At 40.8% G+C, this 21,411-nt stretch overlaps 1 protein-coding gene across 5 annotated transcripts; it reads right to left on the minus strand.

Annotated features, from left to right (window-relative positions):
- Positions 1 to 412: 412 nt before the first annotated feature.
- On the minus strand, positions 413 to 21,318 carry LOC101921924 (programmed cell death 1 ligand 2). 5 transcript variants are annotated; one of them, XM_055790612.1, is made up of 7 exons: positions 20,544 to 21,318; positions 9,457 to 9,525; positions 7,791 to 8,153; positions 6,440 to 6,724; positions 5,738 to 5,878; positions 4,952 to 4,993; positions 413 to 2,796 (listed from the first exon to the last, which is right to left on the minus strand). In XM_055790612.1, exons 1-7 carry the CDS (start codon positions 20,635 to 20,637, stop codon positions 2,714 to 2,716), a joined length of 1,077 nt encoding a protein of 358 aa, XP_055646587.1. In that variant the 5' UTR covers positions 20,638 to 21,318; the 3' UTR covers positions 413 to 2,713. The 5 variants fall into 5 exon arrangements, with proteins under 5 accessions (XP_055646587.1, XP_013157997.2, XP_055646590.1 ...); XM_013302543.3 differs by lacking the exon at positions 20,544 to 21,318 and adding an exon at positions 17,137 to 18,024; XM_055790615.1 differs by lacking the exon at positions 20,544 to 21,318 and adding an exon at positions 17,137 to 18,024 and having other exon boundaries at positions 9,457 to 9,576.
- Between the last annotated feature and the right edge of the window lie 93 nt (positions 21,319 to 21,411).

The following is a 21,411-nucleotide window of genomic DNA, read 5'->3' on the forward strand; positions in this document are numbered from 1 at the left end:
CGCATTGTGAGAAATGGTCTTCCTCAATATTCAGTAGCCTGTTTGATGACTATAAACCAGCGAGTAGATTCTTTGCACAGATTTTCATACAAACATTCCATCAATGTTCACTGAATCTGTACATTTACACAATACAGACACATGCTATTGCTTATGACAGTCTCCCAGCTGGGACAAACTTATGCAGATGAATAGGGGAGGTACATATTAGAAAAGATAATGGAGGCTTCCTATGCAAGGTGTCCACTATGCCACTCCGAAATGAGAGTTGAGAGTGTAAGTATTAAAGTCAGTCCCTACAAAATAAACTTTATAGTACATCTAAAAATATCTAATATTTTATGGTCTAATAATATCAGGTCTTGACTTACTATAAACTTCAAAATTATTAAAAAAAAAAAAAAAAGCCAAACAGTTTGCAGACAGTTTATCTGTATCTGAAAACTTTTCAGCTGTTTCAGGATACCCACATGTAAAACAGTAGCTGAAGCAGGAAGAACAGAGACTCATCGTATCACACCCGTATCATATGCTCCATGGTTTACAGTGAAAAACAACTCATGCATGAATTCATAGACACATATAGACTGGCCAAGCTGCTGACAAGCTAAGTTTCACAAACTAAAATGTGACAACCATCCTGATTAGTTTTTATTGCAGTTCTTAAGTACCCAGTAAGAGCTGGTAAAAATACAGAAACCTGTAAACCAAGGATATATTTCTGGATGTTCTTACGGTTATCACAGCAAATAGTGCTATTGCTCCTTTCATGTGAAACGGGGTGGGTAGGGCATAGGACTGCTGTGCAAAGCTGGGCTGCCTCTGCCTAGGGATACTGGGTGAAACCTAGCAGTATACAGACCATGAATAGGGAAGCAGGACAGTGTTTGCTATGCCTGTAAAACGGGCACCAAGTGCTGCCCACACCTGTTCTTCCCCGCCCAAACCCAGGCAGCATTTGCTCAGCGGCGTAAGATGATGTCAGGATGACTTTCATTTCAGTAAGGTACAATGATAATCACCATAATCTAATTTCAAAGGCTGTGGTGTTAGTATATCCACACTGTTCATCCACATAAATTCAGTATGAATTACTTCCATTTTATGATTACAAGGAAAAAAGAAATAGAAAAATGCAAAATTAAGTCCTTCCAGGAATACACTGGGTTAGATTTTTCACTGTGGCTGACAGAAGGGGCTCATAGTTCCCAGCAGAATACAAATCTGGCACGGGGAGAAATTGCTTGACCTTATGTACTCACCCTTAAGTGTTGCTAGGTGGTGCAAGCCAGGGCAGTCCCTAAGCTGCTATTGCATCTGAAGCTACACAAGTGCTTCAAGAAGCTGCCTCTGATTCTCTGACATCTACCTGATTTGCCATGTCAGCAAGGACATTACAATCCTAGCAGGGATTTGTCTCAACTAAATCCTATAGCCTCAAATGAGTATTTAAAGGTACAACACATGGATAACTGAAGTGATGACAGAGAGAGACATTCGGTTTTCTCTTCTACAGGTAAATCAACAGCAGCCCTGCTATTCAAAATCAGCTATCCTGGTAAAATAGATGGGGGGGGGGGGGGGTGTGCATCTTGTCCTTCTGGGCTCGTAGCAGCACTGTAGGTCCACTTTGTGCCGAAGTAAATAGCTGCAACGTGACCCTGGAGAAGCAGCTCCCATCTAAATCCAGAGCAAGTGCTATGAAGAAAACCTTAACATAATTGATACAATATTTTTTGTGAAACAGATAACAGTCTTCGAAGAGCAAGACAATGACAAAAGTAGTTTCCATGTGAACACCTTCCTTCAATCTTGTTACATCTCAAGAGAAAACACAGCTGACCAGAGCCAGCGCTTTTTGAAAACAACGTGACAGATTCTACCCAGTGCCCTTGCTTCACTATCTGATGACTAAGATGCAGAGTTGGTTCCTGTTGGGCATTTTTTCAAAACTGGCACTGTAGAAGCTATGCCCAGTGCACAGTGTGTTCAGAGTTGAATGAGGCATTTTTAGGTGTTCCAGTAATAGGAAATAAGACAGATAAGTGCCTGGCATGGAAAAGATTCATCTTTTCCTTTGAGAAAAGTTGTAATTACTGTTTAAAAACAGTCACTGGAGAAATCTTCTGAGCTTCCTTTTCACTTCTGCTTCCAAATTCCTCCTAAGAAATTTTTTTTGTCTGTCCTTTGATTTAACTTCAACCTTTTATTGCTTTTTTGATGTGAAACGCCTTCCATATATTGCCATGCCGGTGGGTGCTTGTGGTAATTTCCAGTTTAATGTGCTGGGAAGTTTGGAAATAAGATAGGAGCATGTAATGATATCTCCACCTGAAAGATGACTGTTTAGAAATAAGAGTATGTACAGCTTTTATTCAACTTGCCGAAAGATGTTTGAATCCAAGCACCATTCCTGAGACTGGAACAGTTAATAAAGGCATTCTTAAACAAACTTGAGCAACAGTAAGTGCAAAAGTGTACCAAAGGCACTTGGACACCCTCTCTGCAATGGTAAACCACATTTCATGACCACATAATTCTCAGTAACTTCAAAATAGGGTATCTGAAGAAGCATAGCTTTCCATTGCTACAGTAGCAATAAATCCCCTTGAGTTCACTGTTCATGCCAAAGATAAAGTGCTGTAACTGTCCTTTGAAGTCCCCAAAAACAGATACAAAAAGTGCAAATTACGGCATGTGAGATGAAGCGTTTTCAGAGACCCACACTCCCACTGTCTCTTGAAGCTGTGACAGTTGATAAGTATAAAGCCTCAGTTTGAGAGTTAAAATCATCTCCTTGAAAAAAGAAAATGGATTAGTATTATTCTTTAAATCTGCAATAGTTTAAGCAAATAAAGAACTGTTTTTAACAACTGAGTGGTAAAGAGTGAAGGCCATGTCTTTATTGTATGCAAACTTTTCTGGGCTATGCTGAAGTTAAAATGGCTCCTTAAAGCAGCCATTAATTACAAAGATATCCTGTTGCAATTCTTTTTGAGGGAAGAATTCTCTCTCTCTCTCTCTCTCTTATCTGTTGTCCAAATTCTGAATTTACTATTACACCAGAGCTATCACTATCTGCCATATAAATTAAATAACAAAACCAAAATCTGGTTAGATAGCATCCATGGGAATGCTTATGGGTAAAATCTGCGCATCTGAATAAAAGTTTGCAGAACTGGGACTTCAGTGATGAGGTGAAATGTCCTACACCTTCAGTGCTGATACAGCTTGAGCTGTAGGATAAAATGATAACATGAGCAATCCTTGTTCCTGTAACCAAGGCCGTGTGGGTCATTTCCAAGGGTCTCTGGTAAAGTATCTGTGGCTTTTATGCCTCAACTACCTATTCATCATGGAAAAAAGGTTATTTCCAGTGTTTCTTAAAAATATATGATGCTGAGAAATATGAATGTTTGTCATATGACTTACTGCATGTTGCACAAAGACTTTCGGTCATTAAAATGAAGAAGTAAAACAAGACCACAAAAAGCTGCTACCTCTCCTTTAATTTCTTCATTTCAGTAAGTGCATAGAGGCGGCTACGGCCACAAAGTGAAAAAATTCTGCAACAGTAATACAACAAGCCATGGGAAGCCACGCTACGCTCAGACAACGTGCACTGGAATCACGTCCAGACATGCACCAACGCTGTCCTTCAGATTGCTGCTTGCCTTGAGCTTCTGTTCATTTGCCCATGGCAATCACACCATCACGTGAAAAATAAGAAAGGGCTTTGACTACAGCAAGTGCTGACTTCCGAAAGATGAAAGTGTTTTTCTGAAAGTGTCATTTTGACTGTAATACCTACCAATGGCAGTGGATTGGACAGCTACAGGTAAGATGCAAGCACCGCAATCTGAAGTGATGTGGGAATCAGTGAATTCATGCCCTCTCCATCCAATCCCTAGTTTTCATTTTACCTGCAGAAGTTATTTTTTAGGCTGATGACTTCTTGACCTATTTTTTGTTTAGCAGTGAGAAACACAGGTGGCTTCTCAAGTCAGTTCTGTCCCTGGAAAAGCCCAAAGCTGCCTATGTGTCCAGAAACTGCTGTGTATTGTTTCTTCAGGCTGCTTGGTCAGCAGCATCACAGTTTTGCTCCAGTTTTGCTCCTTGGGGGAGAATCATTTATATACCTAGATATACACACTTGGCAGCCTCAGGCCTGATCTCCATAGGCTGTGTTAGGCTCTGTTTGGACACCAAGGAGTTACAGCTGAGCCCAGTACCACCATACCTAACACTGGCCACAGCCTCTCTTCTGACAGTACATTAACCTGTCAGACTTCTAGGTATAGGTAACAAAAGCGATTTATGTAAGTAGGTATTCTAAGAGCTTTCTTACCATAGCATTATAGTTCTCTATGGTAGTTTCTTTTTTTCAGTTCCATTTTAGTACAGGACAGTTACATACATCCTGATACTTTTTGAGGCATTACCTTCCCTCTGCAATGCAAAAATTCCTGGTTGTCTAGGGCAGGCACACACTCATAAGATGAGAAGTGGCTCTGGCTCAGTTGCTGATCTAATATTCCATGTAAACGAGGTATCTTTTTTTGTTGTCAAAACCTGTAGCCTGAGCCACAGGTATAACAGACTATTACCAGAAAAATCTTGATGCCTTCTAGAACAACCAGATTTCTGTGTGTATCCTACTCAGCTATGGCTACTAGAACTGCAGTTAGCATACGGAGGTGTATACCGACCTATGTGTGTAAGCTATCTGTAGCTCAGTGAAAGGGAACAAACATTTACACATTTTTAAATCACCTGTGAGAAAGTTATACCATTAGATTTGGCATTCTTAGAAAATTGAAGAAAAGCTGAATCCAAATTCAAAGCTAGTCTCTATTTTGATGTAAGCTGCTACCTACTTAAGCTGCCATAAGATTTTAGCTGTAAGAAAGAAAAAGCTGTAAGCATAAATATAGAAAACCGTATGACTTACTGTTCTCATCTTTCGGGTTAGGGTTATGTTTTCTTTTCCTGTCTGTTAAAGTAAATACATATACAAATTTAGATTAAACATTTCTAGACTTGGAAAAAAAAAAAAAAACAATTCAACAAACTTTTAGATTAAACCGAGCTTTAAGCACATTTAAGTTTATTAACTCCTACCAAATACCTAAACTTCTCTACACTTCTTTTCTTTTACAAATTTTGAACTGAATTTGGACGTCCTTAATAGCAAGACTTTAATTTCATGACAGTAAATGCATTTGCCTGAGTTTACTAGAGTCTATCCATATGCAAGACTAGAATAATAGCCTGCTTCTTTTATTACCTTCCACTATTGCACTTGCAAACAAGGAAAGAAACACTGTTTGTAATAGTCCTATACAGCATACCATTTTAATTATACAGCCTTAATGGGAATCAAAAATAAAAATTCTGTGTTGTATGCTGTAGCTACGGTGACTTTGTAGCCATGAAGAAAAACATCGTTCAAACTATGTTTTGACAGCCCTTCTTACCCAAACCAAAGCTTTGTTTGTATTCTTTACAGAATAGTAGCTGATAGGATTAAAAAATATATCTTCTCACATACCTTGTCTCATGTAAGTAACAAGGTAAGGAAAATAAAACCCAACTCAAATGATCCAAGATCTCATTTTAGAACAGAGTGCATCTAGAAATAAAATGTGACTAACATCACACAAGTGTGCCTATAGTTACTAAAACTTCCAAAAGGTCAGGCTAAGTGAAAAGATCCACTATCTGAAGTAAAATGTACCTTCTTTGGGTTGCCCATTCTCAAATGATTTTCTCTTTTGAAAGATTATTAATGCAGAGGGAAGAACAGCCACCATCACACACGTGGGGACGATAAATAAGACCAGGGATTTTTGTCCATTATACTGTGTACTTATTAAAGCTGTCAAAAAACATGAAAATAAAGTAAATTTATAACTTTTACAAAACAGGCATTGTTTATGAAGTAATCAGTTCTAACTCTCCAAAGTCTTGCTCTGACTGAACGAAAGATTCTTAAACTTTATCAACATGGTGGCTTACACTCATCTTATGAATAGTTCATTCTGCAATATAACTATAGGAAGCTTTAAAAAACATGAGTAAAATCTTCCATTTGTGTGGCATTTGAGTGAGCACTACTGCAATTTGTATCCCATTTGGAGAACAATTAATTAGGAGTCTAGATCAGGGGAGACACCTATGCAGATTAAAGAATTTCCTCTGTACTAGCAGCCAAATAATGGGAGCTACCCTGAACCTAAAATACATACCAAAAAAATGACAGACTAGCTTGCTGGAGTGTGAGATAGCTGAGGCTTCAAAGGCATAAATAATAGCCTTGTTTCTTTTCCAGAGCATCAATATTACACGGTTTTCTAGAACCAAATTCCAGTGATGGGTTATAGGGTACAATGTATATACTAACACTCTCTGTCTTGTATAAGTTCAAAGTCATACAAACCTAAAGTGGAAATATGAGCTGAAGTTTGTCCATTCAGTTCCTTATTCCAGAACACACAGCTGTAGTTCTCACTCAGGTTTGGTTTGAATGTCAGGATGCTGGTGACATTGTAGAGACCGTCTGCAGTCAGTGTATAGGTGGTATTTGCAGATCCACTGAGACTGAAGTTCTTCTCATTTTGCCAGAAAACCTCTGCCAGAGGAAAGCCTTCTGACTGGCATATAAAAACAAACTTGTCTTCACCTGGTTTTCTCATTACTTGAGTGTTTATTCTCTTGTAGGATGCTGCATAAGAAGTTGAGTGAAATTCCTTTATGCAACAATCATCATTTTCCCAGTTCGCTCTCCTTCCTTCCCTTTAATGCCATGTTTTGTCTATGGCTGTGTCTGAGGCACACTGACTTGAAATGGTGAAGGATGTTCTCTAGAACAATTCAGTATTTGTTATTCAATCCTTCTCATGCCTCCAGTGACAGAACTTACTTCACTACTTTATACAAGGCAGAAGTTGACACTGAATTTATAATTTATCAATACACAGGAAACAAGTGAAGTCTCACAGGACCCTATTTCCACTTTTTGAATATGCTACATTAAGAAAAAGGCTGGGTTTAATATTTGTTTTACCATAGCTTATAGACAAGTGTGATATTTTAGTCATTTTACAACAAAATGAACTTAGAATTTCTGTAAGGACAGTTCAGAGGAACAAATGCGGGTCTTAAAAACAGCTGTATCCATTTTTGCATTTGACAAAAATCCGTATTTAAATGCCTGGGTGGGAAATGAACGCTGCTTTGTATCACACAGGCATACTGCAGTTAGAGGGAAACACTAGAGGCCTTTCAAAGGACTGGTCTGTCATGCTCTCCGGTAACGTACGCATCTATTACTAATGTCCCTTTGGCTTTGACAAGCTCAGAAAATCACGTCCTTGCTCTGGGAGCTGCAGTCACTCGGGGAATTCCCAGCCACTTAGGTAGCTGCAGCAGGGCTTGTAAGTCAATTAAAGAACCTCTGAGAAACTTTTGGGAATCGCCAGAGGTGACCCAAAAGGGCAGGGGGTCAAATGAGAGGTATGGGGTGGGGCCACTGGAGGAGAGTGTGGGAAGAAGTCAGAGGGATGAAGGATGGAGGCAGAGCAGTCTGCTCCTGGAGAAGCTCGGCTGGCCACTGAACCAAGGACTAGCCAGCACAAAGATAACTTCCATGGCCCTGGGGGCTGTACACAAGGTGTTGGTGAGAGAGTTAGAAACAAATCCCTCCCAATTAGTCAATTTCTACAATCTTGTAGGAATTTAGGGGGGACATTGCAATGAATATATACTTAACATTCAAGCCAGCCACTAACCTTTTACTTCCAAAGTAATGTACTTGTAGTCCGCACCCTGATAGTCAATGAGACAAAGGTATGATCCCGCATCTGTGATCTTCACGCTGGTGATCTGAAGGATAGCTCGTCCCAGTTTCAGTTCGCTGTGCAGAAGTGCTGCTCTTCCTACATAATCATGATGTTGTGATGGAAGCGATGCCTTCCCATTGCGGAGCGTGTACACCTCTTTTGATTTCGACTGGCCCTGCCTTTTTTGCTCCCAAACAACCGTCAGGAGTCCTAGGTTTAATGAACTGTTCACAGGGAATCTGCATTCCATGGTTACATTGCTCCCATGCTCCACAATGTATAGCTGTTGAGGAACTTCAACTGTAAATAAAGCTGCCACAGGAAGAGAAAAGAGTTTTGGTGGGTTTTTTTGGTATTAAAATATGTTCTGATTTTCTTTAAATTTGGGTGAAAACGTGACATGTAGTCAGGCATATGGCTACTGGTTTAACTAAAAGTTTTTAGCATTTTTTGTTCCTAATCACACTAACGTTTCTACCATGTCAATAGTATTTATAGCAAATCTTCTATATTCTCTATTGATAACAGAGTCTGAAAACCAAGGACAAAATGAGCAAGGTTTTATTTTCACGTTTTAGATATAAGTTAAGGCTGAGAGGGTGATTACACAGGGAGTACCTCTGTGGAACTGTGATTGAACTGTAAATCCTAAGATTCTAGTAAAAGCAACAGTTAATTTTGGAAATAGTAAATCTGGTTTCATTATCCTTTACCAAGAGAACAGTGCAACTCCTGTGAAACAGCATTGCACTGGATAAGCACATGTAACTTGGAAGAATTGGTACCTAGCAATTCCAGTCTTCTACAAGCCCAGGACCACCTGAACATAACTTTATCCCACACATCTTCTCAGATACATGCAACAGTGTTACAGAAAGTATATCAAAATAATCTTCTTAGCTATTCACCAAATATGAAATTAATAGTTATGACTAGTTTACCATTTTAAAGTGTACCTGATAACGGAGTTATTTATGATACATCATTCAATATACCTTGTTACTACTTTCCATATTGGATGTACCATATACTGGTAGATTTAATTCAGAAACACTTGGAATTACTGATAGTGACATTAAAAAAGAAGTTCATGCACCTGTTTATGCATTCCTGTTATTTCATGTGTTTGTGAAATACAGGAAAAGCTTCAATTCCTCCTAGGAATGTTTGTTTATGTATTTTAATACAACCATAATGAGGGAAAAGTAATTAAAAAGCTGCCCAGCTCCTCCTGGGTTTTAGCCAAGCTGCTCGCGCTGGAGGCCTGGACAGGGGTTTTCGCTCACTCTGCCTCACACTGGGGTTGTTCTGCTCACAGTTGGCTTAGCTTGCTTTGGGCATCCTCCCTCTCATGGCCGTGCCCGCTGCTGCTCTGCGCCTCAGCTGGCAGGACACTGTGCCTTAAAGAAGCCTGACTGTGGAAAGCGATGGACATCTGCCCTGCGCTGAGTTAGTACGCAGTGCCTTCTGCACAACGCTGCAAAGCAGAGGCTGCAGACATCGCCGGCTGTTCGTGTAGGTGTCACTGGAAGTGCTGAAGCCCGTGTACTGAGGGCGTGGTGATATTTGCTGCATTGGTTCTACTGGTGGAATTGAAAGGCAGTTTCTCTCTCACCTGAAACCATGGAGAGCTGTGTTTCCAGCAACAGCATTGTGAGGATCTGGAGCATTTTGTCAGGTGGATCTGAAAGAGAAGTGGGTTTGCACCAGAACTTGCCACAGCTACCTCCTCCTGCTGAGATGGGTTAGAGCAGGGGTCCTCAAACTACGGCCTGCGGGCCAGACACAGGCCCCCAGGGTCCTCAATCTGGCCCCTGGTATTTACAGACCCCCCCGCACCCTCCCGCCGGGGGCTGGGTGGGGAAACCAAGCAGCCGCAGATGGCTGCCTGCCACTGCATCCGCGCGCCGGCCCCCTGGTTAAAAAGTTTGAGGACCCCTGGGTTAGAGCCATGCTAGCCTTCAAAACCCATCGCAGCTAAAAATCAGCAAAAATAAAAACAAACACTAGGCTACCACTAAAAACAGGGAAAATCCTGGTTAAAACAACCTGTGCACACACATGGAATGTGAACTACTGACCTGTGGCAACGAAGGGAAATAAAACTTCCATTACTTCAGCCATGAGGCTTTCAGGGTCTGTAGCTTGCAGGGCAGTCTTAGTCTGACAGGCCAGTGCTTTTACAACTTCACACTGAACCTCTACCCATCAGTAATAAAAATCAATTGCAGTTGGCTTCTCACATGTGGAAGAGCTTCAGAAACATGCACAAGCAGACTTTTTTAACTGCCTGCACTAATGCCTGATCTAGCTTACAAGATTGCTAACCCTGATTTTGTTTCAACTCTGCTTTGTATACTTTTTTGAGGATACTTATTGCCCAAGTTCTTTAACCTCAAGACCAGCAGATACCTAGAACTCAACAAGAGATACTTGGAAATCTCAGGGTGGGTAAATTAAAGTTTGCTTCAGAATGGATTAGATGTGAAAACCTACTGCTGTTAATTCTTTCGCTTTGCACGTGGCAGCGCCTGACACATGCAAAGTACCTTGTATTACTGACAGTAAACCAACAGCCCTGAAATAATGCAATAGAAGAAAGTCCAGTTTTAGAGTACCTTACTGTTCCAGTAACAAGCAAACTGTACTTTTGTATACAGATCAACATAACTAAAAAGCCAAGCACAAAACCCACGGACATTTATAACAAAACTGATGAGATAATAGAAAAGAAGGAAGAGTTACTTTGAATAAAGCATGCTAACATAGAGTATACTCTAAAAAAAAATCAGCGAAGGAGATCCAGAAGTAGGCATAAGGAAGTAAAGAAGAGAAGAAGCAATTTTAGACTTCCCCGGAGCTAGACTTACTGGAGACGGTTTTTAACATTACTTCCCCACTCATTTGTGGCTCAGCTTGAAACATTCTGGCTCTGATTTTCTCAGGTGTTGCATTTCTGTGATTGCTTCCATTCTTGAGCCCTCCGTACCCCAGAAAGTTAGGCTCAAGCTTTAGTAAAGTTAGCAGCCAAGATTTTCCTGGAAATGTAGGCCTTAATTGTTTGATGTCACCTTTATGTCACCCTAAAGGGGTGTGTGCAAACTACAGTAAGCAGGCTTATTACATGTAAATAAAAGCAAATTAGCTTTATCAGAGGACTGAGTTTCCACTACTTAATGTGTGATAAATTGTAATTATTTTAGCTGTATGAGAAAGGAGCTAATAAACAACATCAGCATCACTATCTCCATTTCTTGGATGTAGAAACAAAGATCCCATCCCTGACAGCTGGGTTAGATTTCATTCATTATGTAGCCAACACAGCATTTCACAGTTAATACCAGGGGTCCTCAAACTGTTTAACCAGGGGGCCGGCGCGCGGATGCAGTGGCAGGCAGCCATCTGCGGCTGCTTGGTTTCCCCCCCCAGCCCCCGGTGGGGGGGTTGGGGGTGGGGGGTGGTGCGGGGGGGGGGTGTCTGTAAATATCGGGGGCTGGATTGAGGACCCTGGGGGGCTGTATCCAGCCTGTGGGCCGTAGTTTGAGGACCCCTGGTTAATACTATAAAGAAATTTACCATCCTCAATCTCCTGCTATACTCACTTCTCCACACAGCCTACCTAGAAACAGGTGGACATGGAGGGAAGAACTGAATGAAGAATGCAACTATTTCACATCAATGTTGAGATCCCTGGATTAGCCTCCTGTGGGGCATTTGAAGTGATCTACTCTCTTTCTATAGCTCACAGTACATTAAGAATGCAGACCATGTACCTTGCATAATGTAGGGGATGGGACTTTTTAAAATATACATTATTACTGAGAGTAAAAGGGTAGAATAAAAATAAGGGGATACATAATCAAAGCCCCAGCAGATAACAATCGTAATTATTAAATATGAAATAAGAGTAAATCTTGCCTGGCCAGATGGATTAGAGGGAGAAGAGTTTGACATATACCATAAATACATAGAAGAATACAAAGAGGGAAACTTTTTGCTTGTGATATTGAAAGCAGAGTCATAAAATGCTTGTGGTGACCAGCAAGGATCTGTATTAGAAGCAACAGTCTGTATTAGAAGCCATCTTTCTTTTTTTCCATGATTTTACTAGTGTACATCAATCTGTTGCGCAATCTCAGCACAATCTACCCATGCAACTCAACCACATGGCTCTGCCAGGCATCCTGATGCACTTCCATGAAGAAGGTCTGCACCAGCATCTGGAAGGTGATTTTTTCTGAGCTTGCAGTACCAACCATTCATGCTGTTACAGAATAGCCCGTATGTTCTCCCTACCTTTTGTGAAACATGTGCCATGCAGTAATCCTTGTACACAACTATCCTAACAAGTTTGTGCACTTGTGTCTTTTTCTTCCTGTAGGCAAAAGGCCATTTCTAAAGTGCATTTATCATCTCTTTGTTACAACTTCATAGGGATGTAACAAAGCAACACTGCACCATAAAAATCAGCACTTGGTGGTTCTGGCAGCAAAGTCAGGAATTGAAATCCACATCTAAGAACACAAGGAAGTTGCATGACATTTCAACAGCAATTTGGATCCTGTCAGTAAATGAATGAATTTCCCAGACCAACCTGCAGAAGAGAAAGCAAGTTTTCACACAGTGCTGTGTGATTATGAAAATGAAGCTGAATAAACCTTTGAAGGTTGAGGTAATAAAACCCACAGCATCAGACATCTAAACGCCATCATGGCTTTTTATGAGTTGTAAGAGTTCCAATGAGGCTATGGGGCCCAAGCCTAAAAATTTAAGTGGAAACAATGAAAACAAAGACATGACAATATGAATAGGAAAAGGGAGGAATATATTCTTCTTTTTTTATACAGCTTTTTTTATTTTACTAAAAGTACTTAGTTGAAACTCATATTTGACTTTGTTTGGCCCAAAAGAAACATGTTCTGGTAAGTTTTCTTAGTGAATGCTGAGTGAAATTCAGAGGGCAATGATAATAAATAGCTAAAATTCCCCAAAATGTCAAAACAATACTATGTAGTTTGCCTCCTTTTGATTCAGTTGACCATCTATGACTTTAGTCCTGGCCCAAGCTCACACACCCACAGGGATTATAACACTCATCTCTGAAAAAAAAAAGAATTTTTTGGCCAGTGGAATGCCCCAGTTCACATAAAATCTCAAGCAGTTGCTCAAAATTCTCCTGGCAAAGAGTGAGAAAGATATTTCTTTTTCCCTCTGAAAATTTCGGCTCAGCATTCCCATCTCAAACTGCACAAGCTGTGTGCTCCAGGCCACAGTATGGCTTTCAACTTAGTGTTCAATTTTCAATATTAAGCATAGGCTTCATTCAGTTCTACAGACAGAAGTGAAGGGGTGCTTGTCCTTACAGGAGGTACAAGTGGTGGCAAAAGGGGAACATTAAACTCTGGTATATGCCTAAACCATGGAGCTCTTGAGCAAAAGCTGGGATGCTTCCTTTAAGCAGCTGTGCTTTGTGTAGATCTCTTTGGGATGTCTTTATTGTTATGGCTGGTGGATCTTATCTTTGGGGAACACTCATGTTATGAACCACAGTGATTTGATGAGGGAGATTGGCACAATCTGCTCAGAAGTGTTAAGAGTGATTTGACCTCAGTTACTGACAACTCCTACAATGTTGACAATACTGAAAAATTTGCAAGAAGCTTTGTAAGAAAAGGAACATGGAAATCACAGAATATTTTGCATTTTACTGCTTAGTAATAAGAATCCAAACCCACATTTGAATAATGTGAACTGTGAATTCAGTTTTATTGATTTCATCTGTGTATCGGAAAGATCATAGTGGTTTTCTTAAATAAAAGGAACATCTTAGTATAAGACATGAGTACAAGACCCTCTGGCACCAGCGCTGGTTAGTAGCCTTGCTATGGTTGTCCCTGCTCATTGCAGGAGGGTTGGACTAGATGACCTTCTAACCCAAAGCATTCTATGATCCTACGATTGCTGCCAAACAAGGGTAGCAAAGGATCCTGTGCCGGATGAATCTTTTTTATGCTGTCCGCTAACACAGCTGAACACAACCAGAGGCACAGTCAGTCATTCAGGGACTCCATAGCCTAAAAAAAGCCATGGATAACCCTTTCCTGGAAACATCATTTCAGCTATTAAAATATTTTGTATTCCAGTGAAGGGACAATTAAGAACAGCAAAAACATTTAGCATTTACATAATGACACTTAGTGGCAGTAAGCAAGAAGAGTTTGTAGACCAAGAGTGTATCCTCCACTAGAATAACGAGAACTGCTGGAAAATCTAAACAAGTTTCCAGGCACACTGGCCCTTCTCCAGGTGTAGAGTACAAGTCAAACATACAGAGAAGTTCACAATAATCGCTCAGACTTCAGTGTGAAAAATTAAAGGACCAAGGAAAGGGTACTTGGCCCTTTTAAAGTTAAGCAGGTATTGTAGACACACCCTTGCTTGTATTGTATTTCCCTGCAGATCAAGTTAGCACATTGACAGCACTTGCTATGTGATCATGCTCCATTTTAGCAGGTATAAGACACATGTTCTTACAAAGTTCCTGGAAGAATACAGGTTCATTGCACTCCACAGATGGGAGATGGGAGGAGGCTGGCCGTTCACCAGGCTGGCCAGATGCCCTGTGTCCACCTCCGCACAAACTCTCAAATGCACTTCAGCAAACAGGGTAGTGGAAGTGATGTGAAAGACTAGTGAAAAATCCTGAGCTGATACATTTTGTTAATAGATTTGAAACTTGAAATTGATTTGCTCATTCCTACATTCAACATTTTTGCTCTGCCACTGATACACTCTATAAAATTACAGAGATCAGCTCAGATCATGCTTTTCCTATTCCTTCTCTTTCTAAAGTCTTTGTATTTTTGTACTGCAAAGGTAGTGTCTGTGCAAAGCACAATGCAGTCCCCTCTGGAAATATCCCAGAAAGACAAACTCATCTGAATACCAGAAGCAAACAAGCTGTGTTAACATGGTATCCTGCTTGGCTCCATTTGGCCAAAAGAAGCATCAGAGCAATACCAGGCTAATGTGACTGTGCTGCTGCTCATGCCTAAACTACTTTGTTTTGGGGTAATTCAGATCTTCCTGCATGAACTGAGTTTTATGCTTATTCTTCTGGAAAACAGACCATCTTCTCATACACATATGTACACGGCAAAAGACTGAAGGGTCCCAGGCACTGTTTGCTTTCTTTGTCTTTCTCTGTTACTGAAACTCTTTTGCCTTCGGTGCATCTTGTGGTTTCAGAAGCTTCCTTCCAAAACTCTCACGTGTGCAAAAAGACACAACCTTTTCAACCTCCTCATGACATGACTAAACTGATTTTTCTTTCAGTGAAGGATCCAGCTTAAACAAAAAAAAAGGTTTTAAAAAAAAGTTTAAAATTCCTAGCAGCATTAGATCCTTATACAAATAACCTCTGTTCTATATCTCACTGTCAGAAAGAAGGTATTTGCTTCCATTTCAAGGACTTCATAAAAAAACTAGCAATGCATATTAACATTTGTTCAAGGTCCATTTCTCAGGCTGTCTTAGTACATTCTGTGGACTTTGTCTTCTGCCCTCATCCTCTCCAACCCACCTCATCCACACACCCTCTCACCTGCTGTTCTTCCTCTGCTGCTGCACCCTCACTGCAGTCCCCTGTTGTCCACCTGTTGTGGTTTAACCCAAGGTGGCAGCCAAGCACCACACAGCTACTCACTCACTCCCCCTCAGCAGGCTGGGGGACAGGATTGGAAAAGTGAGAAAACTCATGGGTTAACATAGAGATGGATTAATAGGTAAAGCAAAAACCACACACTACAAAGGAAGCCAAGGAATGCATTCACCACTTCCCATGGGCAGGCAGGTGTTCGGCCATCCCCAGGACAGCAGGGCTCCGTCATGCATTAACAGTTACTTGGAAAGAAAAAAGCCATCACTCCGAACCTTCCCCGCTTCTTTCTTCCCCCAATTTTGTATGCTGAGCATGGCATCATATTGTACAGCACATCCCTTTGGCCAGTTGGGATCAGCTGTCCCAGCTGTGCCCCCTCCCAGCTTCTTGTGCACCCCCAGCCCACTCGCTGGTGTGGTGGGGTGAGACACAGAAAAGGTCTTGACTCTGTGAAGCTCTGCTCAGCAATAACGAAGACACCTCTGTATTGTCAACACTCTTGATATATATATATTTATTACTATATATAGATATAAAATAACTGTTTCCAGCACAAATCTAAAACATAACACCGTGCCAGCTACTATGAAGAAAGTTGACTCTGTCCCAGCCAAAACCAGCACACCACCTCAATATGCAGTTAATTTACTGTTGAGTCCATTGCTTTGTATCTGATGTTCACATCACCTGTGACAGCCTATTTGCATTGTTTCAGTCAGCTCTCCATCTCACTTCAGCTTTCAGATAAAGAGATAACATTTCTCACTTCCTTCTTTGCTCACCCATGCTGCGCATTTTCACTTTCCCTCCATTGTGTAACTATCACCTGTTGTATATTTTTCACTGTTATTTTATTCAATGTTAACTACTATAATTTGAGTACAACCTCAAATAAATACATTTTTTGCCATAAATGTTAGGATAAGATTGGGTTGAAAACTTGTTACAGAAAATATTTAAAATGCAGCTGCGTATCTAGGGAACGCATGCTTTTCAGCTCTAAGCAGCAGCACAGAACAATACAGGCTGACACTTTGGTGTGATACATTGCAAATCTTCCTTCATATCTCCAGCTTCTACAGAAAGAAAGACTTCAGAGGAGCACAAGAACTTCTCCTCTTCCTAGCCTGTGCTCCTCCTGGGAATGCAGAAGGTGAAGGTCTCCAGACTTGCTGTACAATTAAAACAACCTACCACCTGCAGGTAGGGGTTGAATAACAACTAAAAGAAAGTAAGCAGGAACATACAGATACAAACATGTACAGATTTTGTTCTCTATACAACTCCTCCCTGAAATTCAGAATGAAAGATCCAGGAACAGCAACATCCCAATGCATAAGCTCAAGAAGCTCGCTAGCACCACTCTTCTGCCATTGCTTATGACAGAAGATTGAGATGCAAGACAGGTTCAGCTTCTAAAACATTTTATTCCCCAGAGTTTGAAGTTATATGGACCTGTGTTTTAGGATCTGGGACTTATCCAATCTCTGGTTCAGAATCAGAGTCTACTTCCTACATATCATTTAAAAATAAACTTAATTTAAGTAAATCTTTAGAATATAGGAAAAAACCCTGCAATCCACCAGTCAGAAATACAGTAAATATCAATTTGCATTTTAGCAGCATTGTACTCACTTTAGATGTTTATGCAGGCATTGGAAGAATCAGGTTCATGCAACAGCTAGGAGTTTTGGTTTTACCAAGTAGCTCTATCAGCTACTTTGCACTACAGCAGAAACTATCCAGTTCTCATGATCAGTTTAAAACATGTACCGACAGCATAACTTGGAGGCTGATCTTATCCAGGCTCTATGTCACAGAACAACTGACTGTGTTAAAAGGAAACCACCAAGTTTCATAGGAATTTGTCAGCAGTTCCAGTTTCATTTTGAGATTTCATAGTTTGAGTTCAATGCTCTGCATTGCTGAGAATGTGCATTCAAACAAGCTTACTCAAAGGATTCTGTAAAATTTATATGGTCAAATTCTGCTTTTAATTACAGCCATATTTTTTTGCTGGATTTATACCCATTTAGAGTAGTACACAGCCTTGGCATCTGAACTAGCATTTACTAGGACTGTTCTGCATTCATGAAACTATCAAGTTACATTTTCTCAATTTTCATCAGATTAGTTTTACAATAACTCCTTGAGAGATTACCTAACATTTGCAGAAGACATTTTCTGTACATTTTTCATCTATATCCACATCATTTATAAAAAAATAATCACAATGAGGCATAGTCAAACAGTGTTGCCCAGCTGAAGGTTGTCAGTCTCCACTCTTGCAAATATACCAAACTTGACAGGACAAAGCCTGGGCAACTGGATTTAAGTTGGCCATACTTTGAGTGGAAGGTTGGGCTAGGTGACTGCCAGGGCTCTTTTTCAGCATAAAGTATTCTGTTCTATTGAACAACCTTACTGATGGATGTCTCTGTGCATTTTACTGTTACTAGGTACAATTTACTCCCATACTGTTGTTCATCACTCTACCTTTTAATTTATGACCAGATCGCAAGAAGGAGACATAAAAGAGGATACAGTTTCTTCCCAGGTTTCTTGGATGTATTGGTGCTTCAGGTGGGACACACATACTCTTTTGTCTACAGTTAGTTCTTCATGACTTGGGAGAATAGTGCTCCATCTCCATGGAAATAATGGTTGTGGCTTGAGTCCCATGGGTCCTGGCTGGTTTGGGATGATGTGGGATGACTGCCTGCCTCAGAGCTCCAGCCCAACTCAGACTATGAAATCATGTCTCCTGCTGCCTGGTGTAGAGCAATCCATCTCAATGAAAACACTGTTATACTACTTCTTTTTTCCTCAGTAAACTTATCCTGTGTAACCCTACCACATACAGTAATTCCTGTGTAGCCTGCCTTTTTTCCAGGAAGGCTCCGATGACCCCTTGGACAGCTGTCAGAAGTCAATGGTTTGGATGATTGGACACTTGAAAGGGAGATAAGAGCCCATAGGGCCAGAGCTGAGCTTGATCTATGATTTACAATCAAAATCAAGTTAGCCTGATGTCCTAACTTTCACTAAAAGCAAAGGGGAAAAGATGGCAGCAAACTGAAATCTGTGCTCTTTCTGTAGGTGAGAAACAGGAGAATTCAATGTTCCTAGGGCACTTCTTCCCGGCTGCTGCCTGTGCTTACTGTTTCCCTTAACAGTAAGGGAAACTTTTTTTCCCTCCACCAACTCTCCAAGGCCTTGTCTGCTCTGTGGCATGCTAAGACTAATAGCCTGTTTAGGGATGACTTTTTATGCAACCACACCTTGCCATTAATATCGGTTTTCAAAGGATCTCTTAATCATAAAATAAAGAAAAAGGCAGAAAACTATGAATGATCTGCAAGCTGTGCAGAGCCCACAGGCATCCTGAAGTGGGAAAGGCAGGAGACAGCCCTCTGCCAGGGACATCGTGAAAAATGGACATCCCAGCTGCAGTCACGGTGATTCCCAGCAAATGCCTTTGCAGAGCACCAGTGGCCTACCAAGGAAGGCTGTCTAGCTGCATGAAGTCCTCGGGGAAGCCTTTTTTTGTTGATTGCTGTCCTTCCCTTCTGATTAGCCCTCTGGTTGCCTACCCCACTCACAACTTCCCCACTTGTTTGTTAGGGAATCTCTACACCCCCTGTGTCTTAAGTTCTAGCTTCCCTGCAGGTACTGAGACTTATGGAAGGAAAACAAAAGTGTTCCTTGTTCTCTTCCCACCTGACAGAAAAGGTACCTCAAAGTTACTTCAGTTACCATCACCACCTACTCATTCTAAGCCAGCTCTGGCCACAGTGGGTTTTCTTGATGTGTTCCTGTTTCAGGACAGGGAGACAAAAGCTCAGTGCAATTGCCTCAGAGTCAGTGACCAGCCTCGGGCATCTCATGAACTCAGCAGCAACTGGCAGGGACTTGCCTGGGACAATCTCCTAGATTGCAGGATGGAGAGTGAGACAGGGAATCAGGGAGAAGATGCAGCAAAACCAGAAGTCCCACTGTGGACTTCTGATATGTGCAAAAGCAGAAATTGAGTTAACATCTCTGACATTTTGCTGGTTAGCCCATGCTTGGATACGACACCCACATTAAAGTTACTTTTTTTGGCCAAAAGGGAAAAGGGACATGCATCTTCCATGCTGCTCCATGAAAAGCCCTGCAGGCCAACAGCAGTGATTCTATTTTTCTTATTAGTTATTCCTTAATGTAATTGTTATTAGTAATAGCATTCATATTCTACAGAACTAAATGCCACATCACAAAACAGGCCACCAGACTGGTTCATAATTATATTTTTCAAATGCATGAATCCTGAACTCACATACCAACAAGCCAATTTTGACTGTGCACATGAACCAGGCTTTTTTGAGCATGTCTGGGCATCTAACAATGCTTGGCTATTAGGAAGAAAAACAAAGCTTACTGAAGCTGAGTCTGCTCTAGCTTCCTGCTTCATTTTCCAGATACCCAAACTCACTGAAGTAGCATGCAAAAATTATTAACTGAAGAAAAAAAAAAATATTGCAAATATGGTGCTTAACTCCAGTTTTTGTTAGGATAGGAAAGGTTTCCTTTTTCCTAGTTCTCATGACCTCACTGTGTTGTATTTTCAGTTAGGTGTGCATTCTCCCTCTGTCACAAGCGGAAAGCAATTGTGCAGGAAGAACTCATGGCACCAGAGGATGAGTGTGTGGGCCTGTCTCTCTCTATTCACATGAATGAAGCCAAAAGTCTTAGCTTATCCTAAAACCCTAATTTGTAAAACTACTAAGGTTAGATTAGACAAGTTCTGGTTTGGATTTTAGAGAAATACAAAGTCAGGCTTATTTAGAGAGGACAGGTCTTTTCACATCATCTGTTATCTACCACACATCCTGCTTTTCTAATGAAGAAGCAAAATTTAAAGATTCCTATCAACCATTCAGGAATTCAAGCACTTGCATTTTGGACAGCAGCATTCAGCTACAGAATTTAAAAACATATTTATATCCCCTCATTTCATTATCTTACTGACCTGACATACAGTACTGCCAGTAGTAACTTACCTCTTCTCCTGCTGGGAAAAGATAAATGTAACAGTTCCTGCTGTCCGGGGGAGCTTGATAAAGACATCAACTTCAGTTCCATGATACTAAGCATGGCAGTAATAGCACTGCCTTGCAAAGGCTGATAATAACTGACAGGAGTACACTCTTAGCTTTAATATGCAAACAGCTGTTGTAGTCTTAAAGAGGAAGTAGGAAATGAAGAGGCTGCCCAAAATCACCACCATCACATGGTGATATGAAGCTACATTTTTGTGTTGAGGAGGGTCAGTGCTTTTTCTAGAAATGGCCTTAACATTCCCAAAGCCATTCTTGTACTCTGGGAACAGTTAAGATTTGGCCATAATCTTCAGTGACACCCAGACTGTAGCTTCAAAAAGCATGTTGGGAAGCAGGATGGGATGTTCAAGTTAGCTCCTTAAAGGATCAAATGGCAAGAACTGGTATCAGAATATGCAAGTTCTGCAATGAATTAGGAGATCACTTTATAGTATCTAGTTTACTTAACTGGGGTCTACCAATTCCATTATGGTTAAGAGACTCATTTCTCTATCCTACTATATAAGGCAGTTTGCTGAGATGTATTAAACACAATGTTACGTTAGCTAGATCAAATACTGCCAGCAGTGAAGCCCTGGGCCAAGAGCTGTATTCTCATTCTTAAGACTGCACAATAGACCCATCTATTTTAAACTGAAAAATAAAACCTGAGCCCAGTGAGGTTCCAGCTTTCTACTCTCTCTTCTTTGTGGGAGCCATTAGAGGGATGACATGGTTGTAGGTACTATTCTACACCCAAATTTTAGATACATGATTTTCCCAGAAAAAGCACAAGTAGTGCCAACACTACTTATTGACAAGTCAAAGT

The sequence above is a fragment of the Falco peregrinus genome, chromosome Z (genome assembly GCF_023634155.1).
Source record: "Falco peregrinus isolate bFalPer1 chromosome Z, bFalPer1.pri, whole genome shotgun sequence".
Taxonomy (NCBI): Eukaryota; Metazoa; Chordata; class Aves; order Falconiformes; family Falconidae; genus Falco; species Falco peregrinus.